This window comes from Equus przewalskii, chromosome 14 (assembly GCF_037783145.1).
Source record: "Equus przewalskii isolate Varuska chromosome 14, EquPr2, whole genome shotgun sequence".
NCBI lineage: Eukaryota > Metazoa > Chordata > Mammalia > Perissodactyla > Equidae > Equus > Equus przewalskii.
Genome location: NC_091844.1, coordinates 4,840,723 through 4,859,714, shown reverse-complemented (window position 1 = coordinate 4,859,714; position 18,992 = coordinate 4,840,723). Strand labels below are relative to the sequence as shown.

General features: G+C 36.0%; 1 protein-coding gene across 1 annotated transcript in view; it reads left to right on the top strand.

Annotated features, from left to right (window-relative positions):
• Positions 1–18,992, top strand: part of MRPS9 (mitochondrial ribosomal protein S9) — a 67,239-nt gene that overhangs the window by 34,254 nt on the left and 13,993 nt on the right. Inside the window, exons 5-7 of the mRNA XM_008543324.2 lie at positions 5,957–6,036; positions 15,880–15,965; positions 16,837–16,912. Coding sequence (XP_008541546.1) covers positions 5,957–6,036; positions 15,880–15,965; positions 16,837–16,912 — 242 coding nt within the window. The remainder of the gene's footprint in view (positions 1–5,956; positions 6,037–15,879; positions 15,966–16,836; positions 16,913–18,992) is intronic.

The following is an 18,992-nucleotide window of genomic DNA, read 5'->3' as shown; positions in this document are numbered from 1 at the left end:
TTTAAACAAAAAATAGATGGAAACATAGTGTCCTGCATCTCTGTTGACAGAATCTCCTATTTCTTAATCCATTTAATGTAATTAAAAAAATAAATTGTATCCAGATGACAGAGTTGGGTCAAGACTTAAGAGTTCATTATGATTTTGGAATTAAGAGACTCAAACTCCAAAATAGAATTAAATAAGATGACTAGTTGAAGGATAAACATGCAACTATCAATATTTTCTAAATATTGGATAATATTATGCCCTTGAGTCACAAAAAAGTCACAAAGATTGATAAATTATCTATTTCAAAATTTAAAACTTCTCTGAAAAAAAGATGCCATAAATTTAAAAAATAAGGAACAGACTGGAGGAAATTTGAAACATGACAGAGGTCTGATATCTAGAATAAATTACTCTTAAAATCAACAAACAAAACAGCCTAATAAAAAAATAGACAAAGGGGGGGAAATAAACAATTTATAAATGAAGAAAATAAAAGCCAATAAACATAGGAAAATATCAGATCAGAAATAATGTTCTGTAAAACAGTGACAAGAGATCATTATCACTCATCAGATTGGAAATTGTAAATATTATGTGTCAGCAAAAATCAGAAGCAATCTAAATGTTTATCAATCAGGTAGCTAAATAAACTGTCAGAGAATCATGCTATGGAATAGTATACAGGCGATAAAAAGAGTGAGGTTGGGGGCTGGCCCCATGGCTCAGTGGTTGAGTTCATGCCCTCTGCTTCAGCGGTCTGATCTCGCTGGTTCGGATCCTGGGCACAGACCTAGCACCCCTCCTCAAGCTGTGCTGAGGCAGTGACTCACATAGCACAACTAGAAGGACCTACAACTGGAGAATGTAGCTTTGTACTGGCGGGGCTTAGGGGAGAAGAAGGAGGAAAAAGTAAAAAAGAAGATTGGGAAAAGATGTTAGCTCAGGTGCCAATCTTTAAAAAAATAAAAAAGAGTGAGGTAGTTCTCATTATATTAGTACAGATGAAACACATTGTTGGGTGGGAAAAGCAGGTAAAAATTGCATAATATCATCTTAGTCCATTCAGATTACGATGCCCTGGGTGGCTTACAAACAGCAGAAATTTGTTTCTCACAGTTCTGGAGGCTGGGAAATCCAAGATCAAGTCACCAGCAGATTCGACGTCTGGTGAGAGCCTGCTTCCTGGTTCATAGACAGCTGTCTTCCCCTGTGTCCTCACATGTTGGAAGGGACCAGGGAGCTCTCTGGGGTTCCTTTTATGAGGGCACTAATCATCTCCTTAAGGCCCCACATCTAAATACCAACACATTAGGGATTAGGTTCCAAAATATGAATTTTGAGGAGGACACAAACATTCAGCCTACAGCAAGTATGTAGTGTAAATATAGCTTAATACCATTTGCGTTTTTAAAAAACATGCAAACAGTCCCCTATATTTCAGCACATATACATATGTAAATGCACCAAAAGAGTCCAGAATAATAAACTCTAACCTTGCCTCTAGCAAGGGAATTCTAATATTTAATCTTTGTAAGAAGAGTGGGCAAAAGCAGTTCTTAGAGGGAAATTTATAGCACTGAATGCATGTATGGGAAAAGAAGAACGATCTAAGATCAGTCATCCAAGCTTCCATCTTAGGAAACTAGAAAAAGAAGAGAAAATTAAATCCAAGGTAGGCAGAAGAAAAGAAATAATAAAAATTAGAGCAGAAATCAGTGAAATTGGAAATAGGAAATCACTGGAGAAAATCAACAAAACAAAAAGCTGTTTCTTTGGAAAAAATCAATAAAATCAATAAACCTCTAGCCAGGCTAACTAAAAAAAAAAAAGGAGTGAGGACACAAATTACTAATATCAGAAATGCAAGAGGGGACACTGCCACAGATCCCATGGACATTAAAAGAATAATCAAGGAATACTACGGACAGCTCTATGCCCACAAATTTGATAACCTAGATGAAATGGACTAACTTCTTGAAAGACATAATCTACCAAAACTTACCCAAGAAGTAGATGATTTGAATAAGCCTATATCTATTAAAGAAGTTAAATCAGTAATTAATAACCTAGAAGACCTTGGGTTTCGTGATGGCTGTTTTTGTATGTGTGTGAGGAAGATTCACCTTGAGCTAACATCCGTTGCCAATCCTCATCTTTTTTTTGCTTAAGGAAAATTAGCTCTGGGCTAATATCCATGCCAGTCTTCCTCCACGTTGTATATGGGATGCCTCCACAGCATGGCTGATGAGTGGAGTAGGTCCACACCCGGGATCCAAACCTGCAAACCTGGGCCATTGAAGCGGAGTGCGTGAAACTCTAACCACGGGGCTGGCCCCTGGCCATGGCTTTCTAGATGCAACACTGAAGCCATGATCTGTGCAAGAAAGAATTGATAAGCTGGATTTCATTAAAATTAAAAATTTTTGCTCTTTGAAAGACATTGTCAATAAAAATTTTGCTCCGTGAAAGACATTGTCAAGAGAATGAAAAGACAAGCCACAGAATGGTAGAAAGTAGTTGGAGAAGACATATCTGATAAAGGACTGTTATCCAAAACATACAAAGACTGTTAAAACACAGCAGTAAGAAAAGAAGCAAATGGATTTAAAAATGGTCCAAAAACTTTGACACCTCACCAGAGAAGATGGTACCAATGGCAAATAAGCTTAAGAAAATACAATCCACATCAGGGAAATGCAAATTAAAACAGCAGTGAGATACTGCTACATACCCATTATAATAGCCAAAATCCAGAACATGGACAACACCAATTTCTGATGAGGATGTGGGGCAACAGGACCTCTCATTCATTGCCGGTGGGAATGCAAAGTGGTTCAGCCACTTTGGAAGACATTTTGGTGATTTCTTACAAAACTAAACATACCCTTACCTTATGATCAAGTGGTTGCTGTCCTTGGTATTTACCCAAAGGAGATGAAAACTTATGTCCACGCAGAAACCTGCACACAGATGTTTATAGCAGCTTTATTCATAATTGCCCAAACTTGGAAGTAACCACGATGTCCTTCAGTAGGTGAATGGATAAACTGTGGCACATTTAGACAATGGAAAATTATTCAGTGCTAAAAAGAAATAAGCTTTCAAGACGTGAAAAGACATGAGGGAACCTTAAATGCCTATTACTAAGTGAAAGAAACCAATCTGAAATGGCTACATATTGTATGATTCCAACTACTTATGACATTCTAGAAGAGGCACAACTGTGGAGCCAGTAAAAAGGCTAGTGGTCAGCAGGGGTTAGCAGGGAGGGAGGAATGAACAGTTGGAGCACAGAGGATTTTTAGGGCAGTGAAACTACTCTGAATGACACTATAATAGTGGATACATGTCATTATAACTTTGTCCAAACCCATAAATGTACTCCAACAAGGGTGACCTAAACTCTAGTGTAAACTGGATTTTGATTATGGTTTGTCAGTATAGATTCATCGCTTGTAACAAATAATACCCTCTGGTGGAGGATATTGGTAATAGAGGTGGCAATGCAGGTGTGGGGGCAGGAGCATATGGGAAGTTTCTGCACCTTCCTCTCAATTTTGCTGTGAACCTTAAATTGCTGTAAAAATAAATCTATTAAAAAAATAAAAGAAGATTGTATTACTTGTGTAGTTAAAGTTAATTTTATAGAAAACATAGATAACTGAGGGGGCAGTATCAAGAGCAACAAAAACTAAAATATGAATAAAACTTACAAAAATATGTAAGAGATTTATATAGAAAATTATAAAACTTAAAGATCATAAGTGAAAATCTGAATAGCTGGAAAAAAAAGATTTCATGTTCCTTAAGGACAGATAATACTGCAAAGTTCCTAATTTTTTTTAATTATTAATAAATCTGGTAGAATTTCAGTCAAATTGGGGAGAAACATATGAAATATATTTAAAAGAGTAAATGTACAAGAAGCAGGAAATTTTTTAAAAGAAGAATAATGAAGGAAGCTTACCTCACCAAGTATCAAAATGCAGCAAAAAGCTGATTTTAAATAAATGGTGATAGTAGTGCAGAATAGACAGACTGACCAGTGGACTAGATTAGAGTATTGAGCGTCACCGTATGTCTGTTTCCATGTTTTGTGAATTCTAAGACACAGTTTTTCCAATTTTATCTTTGACAACAAGATTCGTTTTAAAATTAATTACATTGATTACCATCTGCTTGCTTTCTTTCTTTGCATAACATGCATGATGGGGCTTCTTAAAATCTGTGACGTCTTAGATTGAGTGAAATCAAGTACATATATATGCGTATACATGCATACATTACAAAATCAAATATACTCACACACATAAAATGAGACCCAACTCAAAAATCCCTCTCAGTTTTACAGGAGAGTCTTGTCTGTGACCATGAGGTTCACCTTTGTTGGTCACTTTCTAACTGACTACCTTAACAATGCAGTGAAAATTGAGTGCATGGTACAGTTATAGAGAATGGAAAATATCTAGGATTTCATGAAGTTTATGAAAATGATGTTGGAGAGCTATGTAATTCATCCAAAAGCCATTGGCAAATAAGAATCTGGTTTTATTTTTCAAGATAAACTCTCTATCAAGACTTTTTTTTCGCCATTTATTATTTAATTTTGGTTTTCATTTTAAGTGTATTCACTTAAAGTTGGCTCCGTAATGCCAGTTATCCTCAGGAGTGAAAGATAACCTACGTATTTGGTACAGGTGGTATTTTAACAGACGAGTGTAGTATTCAAAAAAGTGTAATGGGATAATGACTCTCTTTGCTGGAGAAAATAATACTTGGATTTCTGCCTCATAAACGTAAATTTCAGATAAAATTTCTGAACATGAAAACAAATAAAAATTTCAGAAGAAAATATAGTTTTTAGAAAGCCCAAACTCTTAAAGCATGCTTTCTCAATGGGGGTGATGTTGCCTCCAAGGGGATGTAAACTGGTTCATAGGAGGTGAAAAAAAAACTTAGCTATTACAACGTGGCCCTCCAGAGGGCCGCAGTGTACATCAACAGATTTGTGGTATATCTGTGATACTCAAATTTCACGGGAAGGGAGGCAAGTAGGGAAAAAATGTCTAAAAAGGCTCCTTAGGAGAGAATAATGAAAAAACAGTTGAGAAACACTGCCATGAAGGAAAAGTGACATATTCTACTATATACATATATTTTAAAGCTTCTCAATCAGGAAAGACAACATAAACAAAGACAAGTGATAGACTGGGAGAAAATAGTTTACAGCTTAGGTAGCGGACAGAGGAGTGTAATCTTTCATGTGTTAGAGTTCCTACAAATTGTTAACACAGAAACAATAAGAATATGGGCAAAGGACAAAGAGTTAGTGTTGTTTATTTACTGCAGTGACTCCATTTCTCAATTTGTTTGGTGTTTATTAGATGTGAATGACCGTCTGTATTTCAAAAGGAATTACACAACGCCTTTTTGGGGCCCCTTCTGTTTTAGACATTTTAAACTCTCCGAGATGTGTCACCACAGAGTTGAAACAAATAATGTGGCATGGAATAATCTATTTTGTTTTTTTCTTTGTTTTATTATGCTTGTTTCTAATTTCCTGAATGTACTACATAATTGACTTTATCAGTTTCTCTTTTTAAGAGTATGAGAGTGCATTGTATTTACAGCCAAACAAATTTTTTTGTTCTAACAAGATGATGTTGGCTATTTTATGTATTTTTATTTAAAACAAATTATAAAAATTTTCATGGTGAATTATTTAGGAATGTTTTATCAAATGTAAACATTGTTTTATGTTAATCGGTGTGAAATATTAAATATCAAATATTTTCATGTTAAACATGCTATTAAAATTTTAAATATTAAAATTTGTTTGTTATTTTAAAAGTTAATCAGAACTGTAAATGTGTCTCAGAACTGCAATTAAATACAGCTATTTGGTCTCCGTATATGTTTATTTTTGTTTATTTTGTTTGTTTGTTTTCATCTCACTTTTTCTTAGCAATCCAGTGGGGAGAAGATGGTCGTCCGTTTCATTTTCTCTTTTATACTGGCAAACCATCATATTATTCATTAATGCATGTGAGTATATTATATTTAGGGTAAATAATATGAACTGTAAGCTAAGTAATTAATTATACCAGAGATTTCACTCAGCTTCAGAGTTTACCTAGGATGTGTCTTAATAGACCAAAATAAGACTTCTGGAAGTAAAATAGTATGTTAGAAGCTTCATATTTTAATTCATTTTTTTGCTAAAGGTAAACATTATACAACTTATATCAGAATGGTTTGTCCTTAAAGTGCTTTTATTTACAAATTGAGATCATGTTGAGAGATGGATGTTCAGCTCAATTTTAGTGCATGTACTTGCACCCTAGGTAAGATGTGAAGCAGGAAAGGGGGCTGAGTGTGTAATGCTGTCAGGGGCTATAAAGCACTGACCTTGGGAGACAGTCAAATGCTTTTTTGTACTTTTTGTTATTCGTATACAATTTTTGCTTTTCATAGGCTAATGCAGTATGTGAGTCTAGAATTTGGGCCCAAAAAAGACCTAAGAAATGATTTTATTACACTTTCACTTCCAACTGCATTTAAGTGTACTAGGAATAATTTTTTTTTTATTTCAGAGCCGTAAGTGTTTGATAGCTGCACATTTGGGAGTTTCCTAAAGTTACTATGAAAAAAAGCCTGGATGCTAATATCCAGTTTTAAACAACAGAACACATTTTATTTTTAGACTGTGATGTCAAGTTTTATTGTATTCATTCTGTGATTTATGAAAGTTACAGAAATCTTCACTGGGCTTCCCTCGTCCACAGTCAAGATTTCAGGTTGCTTGAATCCCCTGGACACATTTACTATAGTTTTTAGTGTTTATTTGTGCTCTGCAAACCCAAAGGACAAAATCCCCACTTGTCAGGTACATTTATTTCTTGGGGAAAAAAAAGAAAACCTTCTTTTCGCTTTTTGTTGACCTTGGGCAAATGAGCTTCTTGCCCTGGCATAAATGAAATGAATGATAAATGGAGAGTGTGTCTTTGCTGAGTAATGGAGCTGCGGCTCAGGCTTTCTGCCGAGGTTCTCTCCGCACGCCCTAGGCTGCCCGAGGACCCCTGCTGTTCATTTAAATAGGGATGTCAAATCTGCCTCCAAACGCTGCTGGTTTGATCTGTGGTAATATTTGTGAAGGTTCCATATGGACTTGAGCCCCCTGCAGTGCTAAGAAATAATGTACAACGCTTCATGGTGCAGACGCAAATTTTCTCTGAAAAGGGATGCAATGCTGCGTTTTAGCTGTCGGAGGGGATGATGGAGCAGACGCGCTAGGCCTGTCAACTTGTTACACGGATGGGTTGCACGCAGCGAAGCTGTGGAAAATCTGTGCCTTTTAACTTTTCTACTTAATCACGGTTGTAGCATTGCCTTTAGACTGTATGCTACATTAATTCTCTTCCTGCCTTCTGCCTTTCATCCCAAGTTTCACGGAAAAAAGTAAAGCATGCAGGTCTTGTAGAGGAGCCTTATCAAACAGCTGTCATCCGACAAGCCATTTGCATTTGTTTTGGCTGAAACTGAGCAACCCAAGGGCAAGATATTTTGTTGCATTCCATCATAATGAAGAAATTACACATTGTGTAAGAGGCCTAACTTTGTTTTTAGTTCTTTTATATGTTTTAAAAGATATTACTCGAGAAATTGGTTGCTTTCTCAGTGGATAACATACTACCGTATTCTGACTAAAATGTCAAATTACATCTGATTAATAAACATTCTTTCTTTTTGAGCAACATAGTTTCTGTTACATATAGTAGAATTCTTTGGTCTTTTGTGTTTTAGTTAAACTCAGTCATTTAGGTCAATTTATTTTGTTGTGTGTTTTGACTCCCCAAACAGTGTGGGGTTTAGCATTTGTTATATTGCTCATCAGAACAGTTTACACGTATGAATTACAGAGATTTGGGGTTAACTTGAGCATTTTAACTGAGATAATTAATAAGACCTTGTATTTTTAAAAATGCTTTTTATGGAATTTTAAAGTAATTATATATATGCAAAAAAGGATAAATGTTTTCCTAAATATATGCCAGTCACTTTGTATGGCAAATGTTATTTATTACAAGTGTAGTAATACCAGTCTCATTTCCTAGATGATGCAAATCAACATCATCCTAGAAACTGTTTGTTAGTTTGGAATAGTGTGTGACTAAATATTCGCTGTTCAGCTGACACAGTGGTTTTGTAGTGCAGTCAGGCATTGCCTGTGAAGTGAAACGATACAACTTGAAATTGCTTCCTGTGTTTGCTCTCTCTTTTGTTCTGTCTTCTCTTGTTGTGGGGGTGCTCTTCCATTCTGCGTGAGAGGGATTCCCCTCCTGCCACCCCACTGGAGCAAGGGAGTGGCCCCACAAAGACTGTGGCTGGCGGTAAATACTTGGAAATGAGTCAGTGTTGTTAGTTTCTTTTTGTTGATAAATTCTTCCCAAGTGACAGGGTAAAAGACCCCAAGCCAAACTCAGTTTTTCCCGGCGTTGACCAGCTCTGGTTATGTGAGGCTATGGCAGTCAGCGGCCAAGCTTTTTGACAAAAAAACATAGATGTAGAGCATGTGTGCAGTTCTGCCAGGAGACTTTTCTTTTTGTCTTCTATAATAATGCCAAATCTTTTTAGTATTTGGTCGCCACTTGCATATTAAGTTTATACATAGTCACGTGTCATTTAAGGACGGGGATTCGTTCTGAGAAATTCGTTGTTGTGCGAACGTTGTAGATTGTACTTAGACAAATCTAGATGCTGTAGCGTATGACGCACCTAGACTGCATGGTACTAATCTTATGGGACCACCATTGAGTGTGTGGTCCATCTGGACCAAAACGTCATGATGCAGTGCCTGACTCTTTTGCATTATAGCAACTATAAAAGATAGTCCTGATACAGCTTACAGTTAAGGATAAGACACAGTGCTTTAGTGAACACTGTTTCCCATTGAACTGTAGTTAGTCCATCCAATTTTGTGGAGAAGTGGGGAGGGTTTTGATGGAAAATGAGGATAAGAAGAAGGAAGCAATTTATTTTCCCTGCCCAGAAATGAAGCATGATGGGAAAGTATACAGTGGTTTGCTGATCCATGGGAGTCTCAGACTTTGTAAACGTGTTACACTCTAAAGGTTTCTTAGCAGGTTAGTTGGAACTCCCGTTTTCCTATACACATGCCTTCAGCTTCCTAGGAAAGTCAGTGAAAACCCATTTTTTTTTACTTTTTGAGGAAGATTAGCCCTGAGGTAACTGCTGCTAATCCTCTTTCTGTTGAGGAAGACTGGCCCTGAGCTAACATCCGTGCCCATCTTCCTCTACTTTATATGTGGGACGCCTACCACAGCATCGCATGCCAAGTGGTGCCATGTCCGCACCCAGGATCCGAACTGGGGAACCCTGGGCCACCAAAACAGAACGTGCGAGCTTAACCACTGCGCCACTGGGCCGGCCCCAAAACCCATTTAGTTTATAATATAGCAGATATGGTGTACATATGTAATGAAAAAAGTATATAATAGTACTAACAAGTAATTTCTTAAACAGTAAAAAGTAGTTTAAGAAGAAATAAGACTTCAGGAGCTTCCCAAAGGATTGCCAAGCACTGAAAAGGGAGCTCCATGCTTAGCAGTGGCTCATCTATCTTTTTTCACCCAAAATGGGTGGCTTTCCATTTCCTTAATAGCCGCTTAACTAGTAAAACTTGTATATTTTCAGAACTTGATCTAGAGTGTCTGTTTAAGGTTTGAGGAGCGGAAGAAAGAAATAGAGAAAGAATAAAAGTTTCCTGAAACAACTGAGCAAAAGTATAAAGGAAAGGGAAGAATTTTTAAAGAGGAGATATATCTGTGCAGAAAAGAAAATACTATACCATAGAACGACTGAGTTGTGAACAGCCTAGGGCTAGATGAGAGAGAAAACCTTGTGTGCCCAATTAAGGGATAGGCCAGAGGATGGTCTGCGCTTTGGGTCCCCTAGCCTGTCAAGGGTTCCCCTTGCCCACAGCAGCTGGAGCCTGTCCAGGCTGCCCACGCTGGTGGCACGGGGAGGAGTGGTCTGTATTCATGAGCAAAATGTTTGCAACCTGGGTATTCATGGTTGAGTTTGTACAGGTCCTTTAATTTTAAGAACAATGTTAATTCAGGTTTACTCACTTTATTAATATATACATTTGTGAAAAATTTAAAATTCACTTAGTAAAAGTGTGTTGAAAATTATTTCAAACTCATTATGGGAGGTGATTATTTGACTCAGAAGTGGGAACTCTTTTGTAAAATATGATTCATTAAGTCAGGCATGTTTATAATGCAGCTTTCCCAAAGTGCTTTCTGAGGAACACAGATTATAAAAGATCCTTCGAGAAAGGGTCTCTGAAATTAAGCTAGTTTGGGAATGCTGCATATTGCCTACTGGGAAACTCTAATAAGGAGATACCTATTGACATGATAGAAGCTCCTTGAAGTCCTTCAGTGAAGAAACCATTGCATTAACCTGCTGCTGCTCAAATATTTTGGATCATGGAACCCTTCCTACCGAGAACACCTTTAATGTCCTGTGAAACCAGTGCTTGGGAAAGGCTGTACAGTCGTGTGTCAGCTAACCACGGGCATACGTGCTGAGAAATGTGTCATTAGGCGATTTTGTTGATGTGCGAACATCATAAAGTGTACTTGCACAAACCTAGATGGTGTAGCCTACTACACACCTAAGCTGTATGGTACTAATCTTATGGGACTACCATGACGTATGCGGTCCGTTGTTGATCGAATGTATTCAGCACATGTTGTTCCGTGCCATCAAGTTGGCTCTGGCTCCTGGTAACCCTGCGAATGAGTGATATCCACAGTGTCCTGACATCAACAGATCTACTCAGCTTCTGTAGACTCTTGCCTCTGGCTTCCTTTATGGAGTCAATCCATCAGCACGTGACTGTGTAGAATATTGAATACACTGTAAGTTGTCAAATACATTAAGCGCTTATTGAAATTTTGCATAAACTCCCTCCACCCGAGTCTTTAAGGTAAGGTTATGCATCTCTAAAAACTCCACTGGAAATTTGGCATCTTATAGAAACCTCGTTTATGTTTTAAGACCAGTTTTACAGTAAACAATGGAGTATTTTCAAAATATTTTTATAAATTAAAGGAATTAAATGGCCACGGATGAAATTTTTACCCAAAAATAGTATAAAATTAAGGAATAAGTAGATCATTATGTACTTAAATTATTCTGCCGAATTGGAAAAATAAGTTTAAGATATGAAAGAAACCACTTAATCTAATTGTGATCAACTTATGCATAAGTAGAATTCATTTGCCTTTGAAGGAAGCTCCTGGCTTATTTAGAAATTCTCCAGTTTATTTTAAACGACTTAAGTAAGTAACCTTGTGTGTTCGTGAAACTGGAGAACAGCAGCCCCCGGGGAAGTGTGCGGCTTCAGGACACGAAGATTCCAGACTCAACAGGAAAAAGTCCTGAGGACTTAGAATCACAGAATTCTGACTTAGTTTGTATCTTCTTTGTAACCTTGTGGTGAGTATTTGAAACTCCTGGTGTAGTGCTGTTATCTTTAAAGCACAATTAAAATAGTGACCCTTCTCACAGTGAGGTATTGTGAAATAACTGCTCTACAACTATGTAAAGTGCTTATTTTTAGAAAGCTACAGACTAGTGCTGACATACATCCACATGCTGTTTCAAGACTTTTCTTGACAACAGGAATGAATTCACCAATAGAAATTGCTGTTCTAGAAGTATCTTTAATATACATTTTCCTCATATATGAATAGTTGCCACTGTATACCTTGTATGTTCTAAGTGCAAGAATTAGGAAAATTAGTTTTTAAAAATTAATTCAACTTATTGCCTCTGTTGATTTTAATCAGATTACTTCTTTTATAGTGGTATAATTGTTGTTATATGATGGAATGTTAATTTGAATAGTAAAAATAGATAGCATCTGAGTTACAAGCACTTTTACGTAATTACCCCTGGGTGTGCCCTTTCCCAGAGTTCTTTTCTATATGACCTATATGTGAGACTATTTCCCTTTTTATGTTGAATAGCATTACATGATATATAAACTATATAGCATATTGTATTCACAAAGTGATAACAAAGGTCTACAATAGAAGTATGTCACTTGGAATTTTAAGTAAACCATGATAAATGAATTATATTTATTTCATTTGATTTTGTATACACAACTAGCCAAAAAATTGATAAGATTATTATTTAGGAAATTGATTTTCTGTGATTTATTTATTTTTTTTACCAAATACATATTTTAAGTCAGTTACTTTTCTGTTATTGAACAAGTATCTAAGATGACGATGATTATTAGTTCGTTATTGTATATTTTGTATATCAAAATACAGTTGACTCTTCCTTTACTACCCTCCCAAGAAGTGTTACTTGTTTACCCTTTCTAAAATTAGTATTTCTACGTGATTAGTATAACCAAAACAGATTTTAGATTACTAAAATCACAATTTTAGTCCAAAAATCACATTGCTCATGCTCTTAGAAGGGTTTAGTTTAAGCATTTCTTTTCTGCAACCTTAGCATCTGGTATTTTCAAATTAGGCACATTCTAAATTTGACTCATACATTATGGAAATCTGATGACATGAGGGGTGGATAGGTTTGCTTTGATTTTATGAAATATTAATCATAGCTGTGATTAATGATTCAGCGTTTCACATCTGGGTTATTCCTGTCATATTTGAAAATTATACTATTAAATACAGTATATAAACTTAGTGTAGGTGAGATCATGCTAATCCTCTTGTGTCCCTTAAAAATTAGATGGAAACTTAACAATGTACTAGAAGCTACCAGTGATAATCTGTGATGTTGACAGTTTCTGGCATATTTTATACCCTCAAGGATTTTTTGATATAAATTAGTACACATCTCTTCAGGGAGTTGAAGCTATAGAATCTACTTTCCAGAGAACCATTCTCTCTAACTAACCAAGATAGAATCTCAAGAGTAGTTTTATTATGTGGAAGAGAAAGAAAAATAGAAATGGTGCACCAATAAACTTGTTTGAGTTATTTGCTTCTTGAATGCCATATCTCACCCCGGCTATCATTTCTTGACCATTACTGTAGGTCAGGCACTGTGCTAAATACTTTACATATATTTTCCTATTTACAGAAGTGTGTGGGGTGGCTTAATGAGCATTATATTATATAATTTGATGGATTACAACTGTCAAAATGTATGCATTTGTGGTAAATGAATAGAATTTACCGTGTTTGAAATTTGACATGAGTTTTTCACGTTCCACATTTTTTCTGATTATTTTACTTGCACTATTTATAAATTATTATGGAGCTAAATGTAACACTGGAAGATAATAACATAGTAAAAGAAAATTTTAAGAAAAATATGGATTTAAAATAAAAATTGCTCAAAAGTTGCTGGAAAATGATGATGAATTTAGCAGCACAAACTGTCTTGAAATTTATCTAGAAGCAGGTGAGTTATCTTTATTTTAGTGGCCTTGGTTATTTCAGAAAATTAGATAGACCCTTACAAGCAGGGGAGGGTATGTGATTGCTGTTGTTGGTGTTCTCTTGGATTCATATTTTCCCAACTAGATTGGAAAGATAGAACATCTCTGACTTATGCGCTCTTAGAATCTCAGGCTCTGGAGCAGACCAGCTGAGAGACTGATGCCTTTCTTTCCCCAGAGTCCCCAGATGTCACAGTCTGGCTGAGGCCCAGCCTGCTGATGGGCCAGTGCTGGGTGCACAGTGAGATGCTGTTTGTGCTGTGCCTGTCCACTTCGTACAAGTAGGGGAGGATTCATTTTGTGGGGGTTCTTATTGTCCCTCTTCACAGCACTTGGGAATTGCTTTTTAGAACAGAGTTAGAAATTTTTCTGATACACTATCCAGTTGGGGTCACAACCCACTATCTTAGCCTTTAAAAATGAGTTAAAAAATACCCTAACTGCAAGCAGTCAAATGAGGCTTACCAGTTCTTGGGAGACAGATTGTAAAATTTTATTTGAAGTTGAATAGCAGGGATATATTCTGTATGTGTATGGTTCACGTTGGTTCTTGCTTTCCTTAAAGTGGACAGTTGTTGTTTTAAATTGTCAGATATGTTTTTCTGCTGCTATAGGTGATGGATTTGTACTTTGAATGTAGTTGTAGAGATAGTTATACTTAATATGGACGTTAGAATGAACTGAACTTGTCACTTTGCTGTTGTGTTGAACTAGACTCCCTGTAGTTCTGGTGTTTAGCTCCACACTTTAGTGTGCATTACTTGGGAGCATCGTTAAAACAGATTACTGGGCCCCACCCTAGAGGTTCCTCTTTAGAAAGTCTGGGTGGGGCTAGACTCACCAGTTCCAGGCTTGGATGCTGCTGCTGGCTACCCTGGGAACTTATCTTTAGAATCACTCAGCTGGAGATTGTTTCCTGTCTACTGGGAGGGTCTGTAGCTCAGCCCCAGTTTTGTAGCTTCCAAGTGCTGCTTCTCTTTTTTTTCTCTTTGCTTCTTTGTCTCTTCTAAGCTATCAATTCTACTGCCCTTATTGAAAAACGAAACAAAAAATGCTCTTAATGCGTCTCCACAGCCACAAGAAATGAACTTTTACATCCTGTCTCACTAAGAAGTCCTAGCCCATTGAGTATAATCCAGCTTTTCTCACCTATATTGATGCAACTCAAAGGCTGAGGCTGTATATCTTCTTTTCTTACATTCTTTTTTCCCATGAGAGAAATGGATTCCTGAAAAGAGGTTGCAGAATGAAGATAATAGTAAAATGCAAGCACTGGTAAATACAAAGACAGTGGCAAAGGGACCCTTCTATTCTTAATACTAACTCTTTATCAGCAACATTGTGATCTAATGTGGCAGTCTAATCAGAGCCCAGGACAAGTTGCCCCCAAAAACTGGAAATTATTAATTAAGACTGTTTGAGACATGGATGGACATCTCTATCAGTAGCAAGTTGAGTCTTCCAACATTAGCTAATGATATTGGAAGGTGTCAAGATTAGCAAGAAAATATGTCATTTATATCATCTCTAGCTTATCCTTTAAAACTGTCTATTTGTTCGTTAGGTATAAGTATGGTGGATCATGTGTAAATTGTGAGTGAGTGCACGCATATTGAATGTGGAGTCCTCAAATGATTGTTTGCTCAGTCAGAAATATTGGGAGACAATTTGTATTATTCTGCTTGTTATAAACTCGTTTCCTAGAAAATGTATTTCATTGATAACCTTTATTGCCAGATTATTGCTTTTTACAAGTTCTAACAAAATGGCAAATTTTCCCTGACTTGCATTACAATTTAACAAGTGACAGACACTCACAGACTTTGTTAGAAAGTAAATTAATAGAAAGAAATCAAATTATGAAAAATAAATCAAATAGTAAACTGTCCTTAAGACACAAACTACGTGGTGAGGACTTAAATATTATGATAAAAATATTAGATAAGTACTTCAGCTATAAATACCATAATTTTTAATGGGTAATTCTCTAATTTTAAAGGCATATTGCTATATAAATTATGATTTTTTTTTAAGGAAAATTTTCAGTCCTGTTTGTGGAACTCTTAGGAAAATAGTTTGTAGCTTTGTTTTGTTTTTACCAACCTCATTGGAGTTGTAAATTTTTTATAGAATTATTTAAAACTCAGTTGGAGTTGTGTGCTACTACGTATGATACTAAATTCTCATTGACATTACCATTCGTTAGTTTGAAAAATAGTATTATTAAAGAGCATTTTCAGTATATTGTTTACTGCGTAGTGAGATTATTTGAGGAGGTCACTTTCGAAATGAGAGGTACACAAGGGAAAATACAAAATAAAAGTAATGTCCTGTGTCTTATTTTAGCATGTGTATTTTATTTGCCATAGGAAGCATATGGAAAGATACTAGATGTAGAAAAACATCAAAATCAATTGCGAGCTCAAGGTCTGTTTTCAGAAAAAACTAAAACCAAGTAAGTTGGTTTTTTTTGCATTGAAATATATGAAAAGTTTGAACTAAAAACATGCCACTTATCATTGTTGGGTTTTAGGCATACTTAAAGCCTAAAACTTTGTTCAGTATTTCACCATTAATCATTAAAATTAGGGGTCAAAATAGTAGGTGAGTTTTTTTCCTTTGGGAGGAAGTAAATGTTAAGGTTATTATTTTTATATCGCTTCATTTCAGATTTATATTTTAAATGGCATCTAATTACTGTATTTGAATATGATGTCCTTGGAATTTTTGTGTATATAAGTGTATATTTAGTTAACATTTACCTGCTTTAATTTTTTTTGGTATTTCGAGGTTTGTGCTTCCATTTGGCAAACAGTGATAGATAGATCCATCAACCTGAGCAACCGGTTTTAAATTTTGGCCTGGTTATTCACCTATTTCTTCTTGGGTAAAGGACCCAAGTCTTTGAGCCTACCTCGTTTAAGTTCTAAATACTACGCCTAGCCCTTTATTTGGACTTTAATATTACTTTAGTCCATTGATAGAGTAACTTTGTGTCCATAACATCTCCTTTGAAGTAAATTATGAAAAACAAGTGCAGTTTCAATTGTTAAGAAATCTGGTGACTTTTAATATCAAATGAGTTCCACAATGGCATGTTTAACTCTTCAAACAAAACGTTTACTACACAGGGTATCTTTTCTAAAGTAGATTGGGAAAATGAAATAATATGTCTCAAAAATTGTTTACTTGAATGAAATTTTACAGCTATATAATACAAAAATTTGTTTCTGAATCAAGAATCTCTACTCCACATGGGATCTTTTGTGATATAACTCTTAATTGCATGGTTAATTGAAAAGGGAATATGTGTGATATTTTAACAGAGACCTGATTGGCAGCAGATGGCTGATTAAGGAGGAACTAGAAGAAATATTAGTGGAGAAACTGTCAGATCAAGATGTGAGTAATTAATCTTTTTAATTTGAGGGGACCTGTGCCTTAAGAATGCAGACAGTTGCTGTAGTTAGGATCCTAATAGTCGTGTTCCTCAGAGGCAGGTGTTCCTAAGGCAGTTTTCCTTTTTCAGATGTATTTATGGTGGATTTCTGCCGTGGGCGGGCCTTATCTGTGGTCAGGAGGGTGGCATGCCTGGTCTCTAGACCCTCTTGATGTAAGTGCCCCTGTGTGCCTTGCCAGTTGTTCTAGGGAGTGTGGCTGATGCCATTTTTCTTCTCCTTCAGTAAAGCGGATAGCTAATTTTACAAGCTAATGATAAGTGTAAGGAGCTATTACAGGTTAAGTAGAAAAGGAATGAGGCACATGGTTCCACCTTCATGCAATTTGCTGCTTCCTGGCATACTTATGTGCAGTGTCTGTAAGGCCAGTATTTTCATCTTGGAATCTGCAAAGCCACCTGTATTAGAATCCCTTGGAATGCTGGTTGCCAAATGCAGTTTCCTAAAATTCAGACCTACCTCAGAATTTTTAGGATGTCACCCAGAAATCCATATTTTTAACAAGCTCTCCAGGTAAATGTTATATCATATAAATTTGTGATCCCTGCTTTAGGTCTTAATTGGATTCTTTTTTTGTTCAGTGTTCTAATACATGTCAATATTATCAGAGGAAATTTGATGCTTTAAATATTTTGATATTCTAAATTTAGATATTTCTGGAAAGTTTGAGTGTAGGTAAATTTCGTAAATTGTTCAGGAAGGGGTTTTTCTTCCATGGCAGTGGCTAACATTGTTGGTACCTTGCCACCATGTAGATTTTCAGTCATGTACTTAAATTGCTCTTTTTTTTCTCATTTAACATATTGGATAAATTAATGATTTGGAAAAGTTGCAGTTTGCTTAAACCAAGGTGTCAGGCATTTGGTGAGTGGCAGATCTGGAGTTAATTTCTAACATCCCAACTGCCAAGTCAGTATTATTGCACTTGGATCTTACTGAAAAATCTCCCTTTGCTTCTCCATTGAATGCATCATTTCATTGCATCTTCTGTTTTTTGGCTGCTTTGATTTTTATGATACAGCTGCTCTCTTTTTTTGAAAACATCCCGGGGACTTTGTTACAAGTGTACAGCTATAAAGACAAAACAAATATATATTAATCTTCTGTATTTTGGGAATACTGGCTATCAGAAGAAATCCTAAAGCTGCTGGCTGGTATCAAGATGAGGGAGGTAGGGGTGGTCAGTGACTTCTTATGCCGTAATCCTAGTTCATGAGCAAGGCTATGTCATACCTGTAGTTACCTCTCTGTAGGTTCACCAGTAGTCACAGCGTATGCAATGGAATTGAGAGAATAGCTGAGAACAAAGGACATAGGCCTGTAAACGGAGACAAGGCATGGAGCTTTATCAGGCTGCGTCGCGTAGGTGGCTAAGTATTTCACCCTTACTTAGAAGATTGCCTTTTCTTTTATTGTAACATCATAGGAGGCAGTTATTGAAGCAGTCTTTTTAATCTTACTACTGAGGTTTTTATATGTTTCATTTGGCAGGTTTTCACTATAAAGGCAGTGGTAACAAAGATGAGTATGATTTTTAGGATTGGCGAAAACATTAATCAGGTTATCAAAAATTGGGTTTCACACTCCATATTAACTAAGGATCTCAAGTGTTAGTTGTTTCCTTCTGCATAAACACTTTAGAATGATTATTCTGACTTCTAATTTTAAGGGGTTAATACCAAGTTGTTTACTTTCTAATCACATGTTTAAGAACTATTAGAAAAAATGCACAGAGTAGCGAGGATAATTTATTTCAAGAGGTTGCCCTTTAAGTCAAGTATCTCTTGAATTTTTAAATAGCTTGATTGTTCGATTTTAAAGGAAATCATAAACATTAAAGTAACACAGCTTGAACCGCTAAAGATATATTTGCCAAATGTATTATGAAATATAATTTCAGAGGTACGTTTTCTCAAAATCAGACTTCTTCCATTTTATTATACATAACTTACTGGAAATTATTTATGAAGCTCCTCTTGATACAGTTCTATTAAAAGAGTAGAAACTACACTTGAAGATTATCT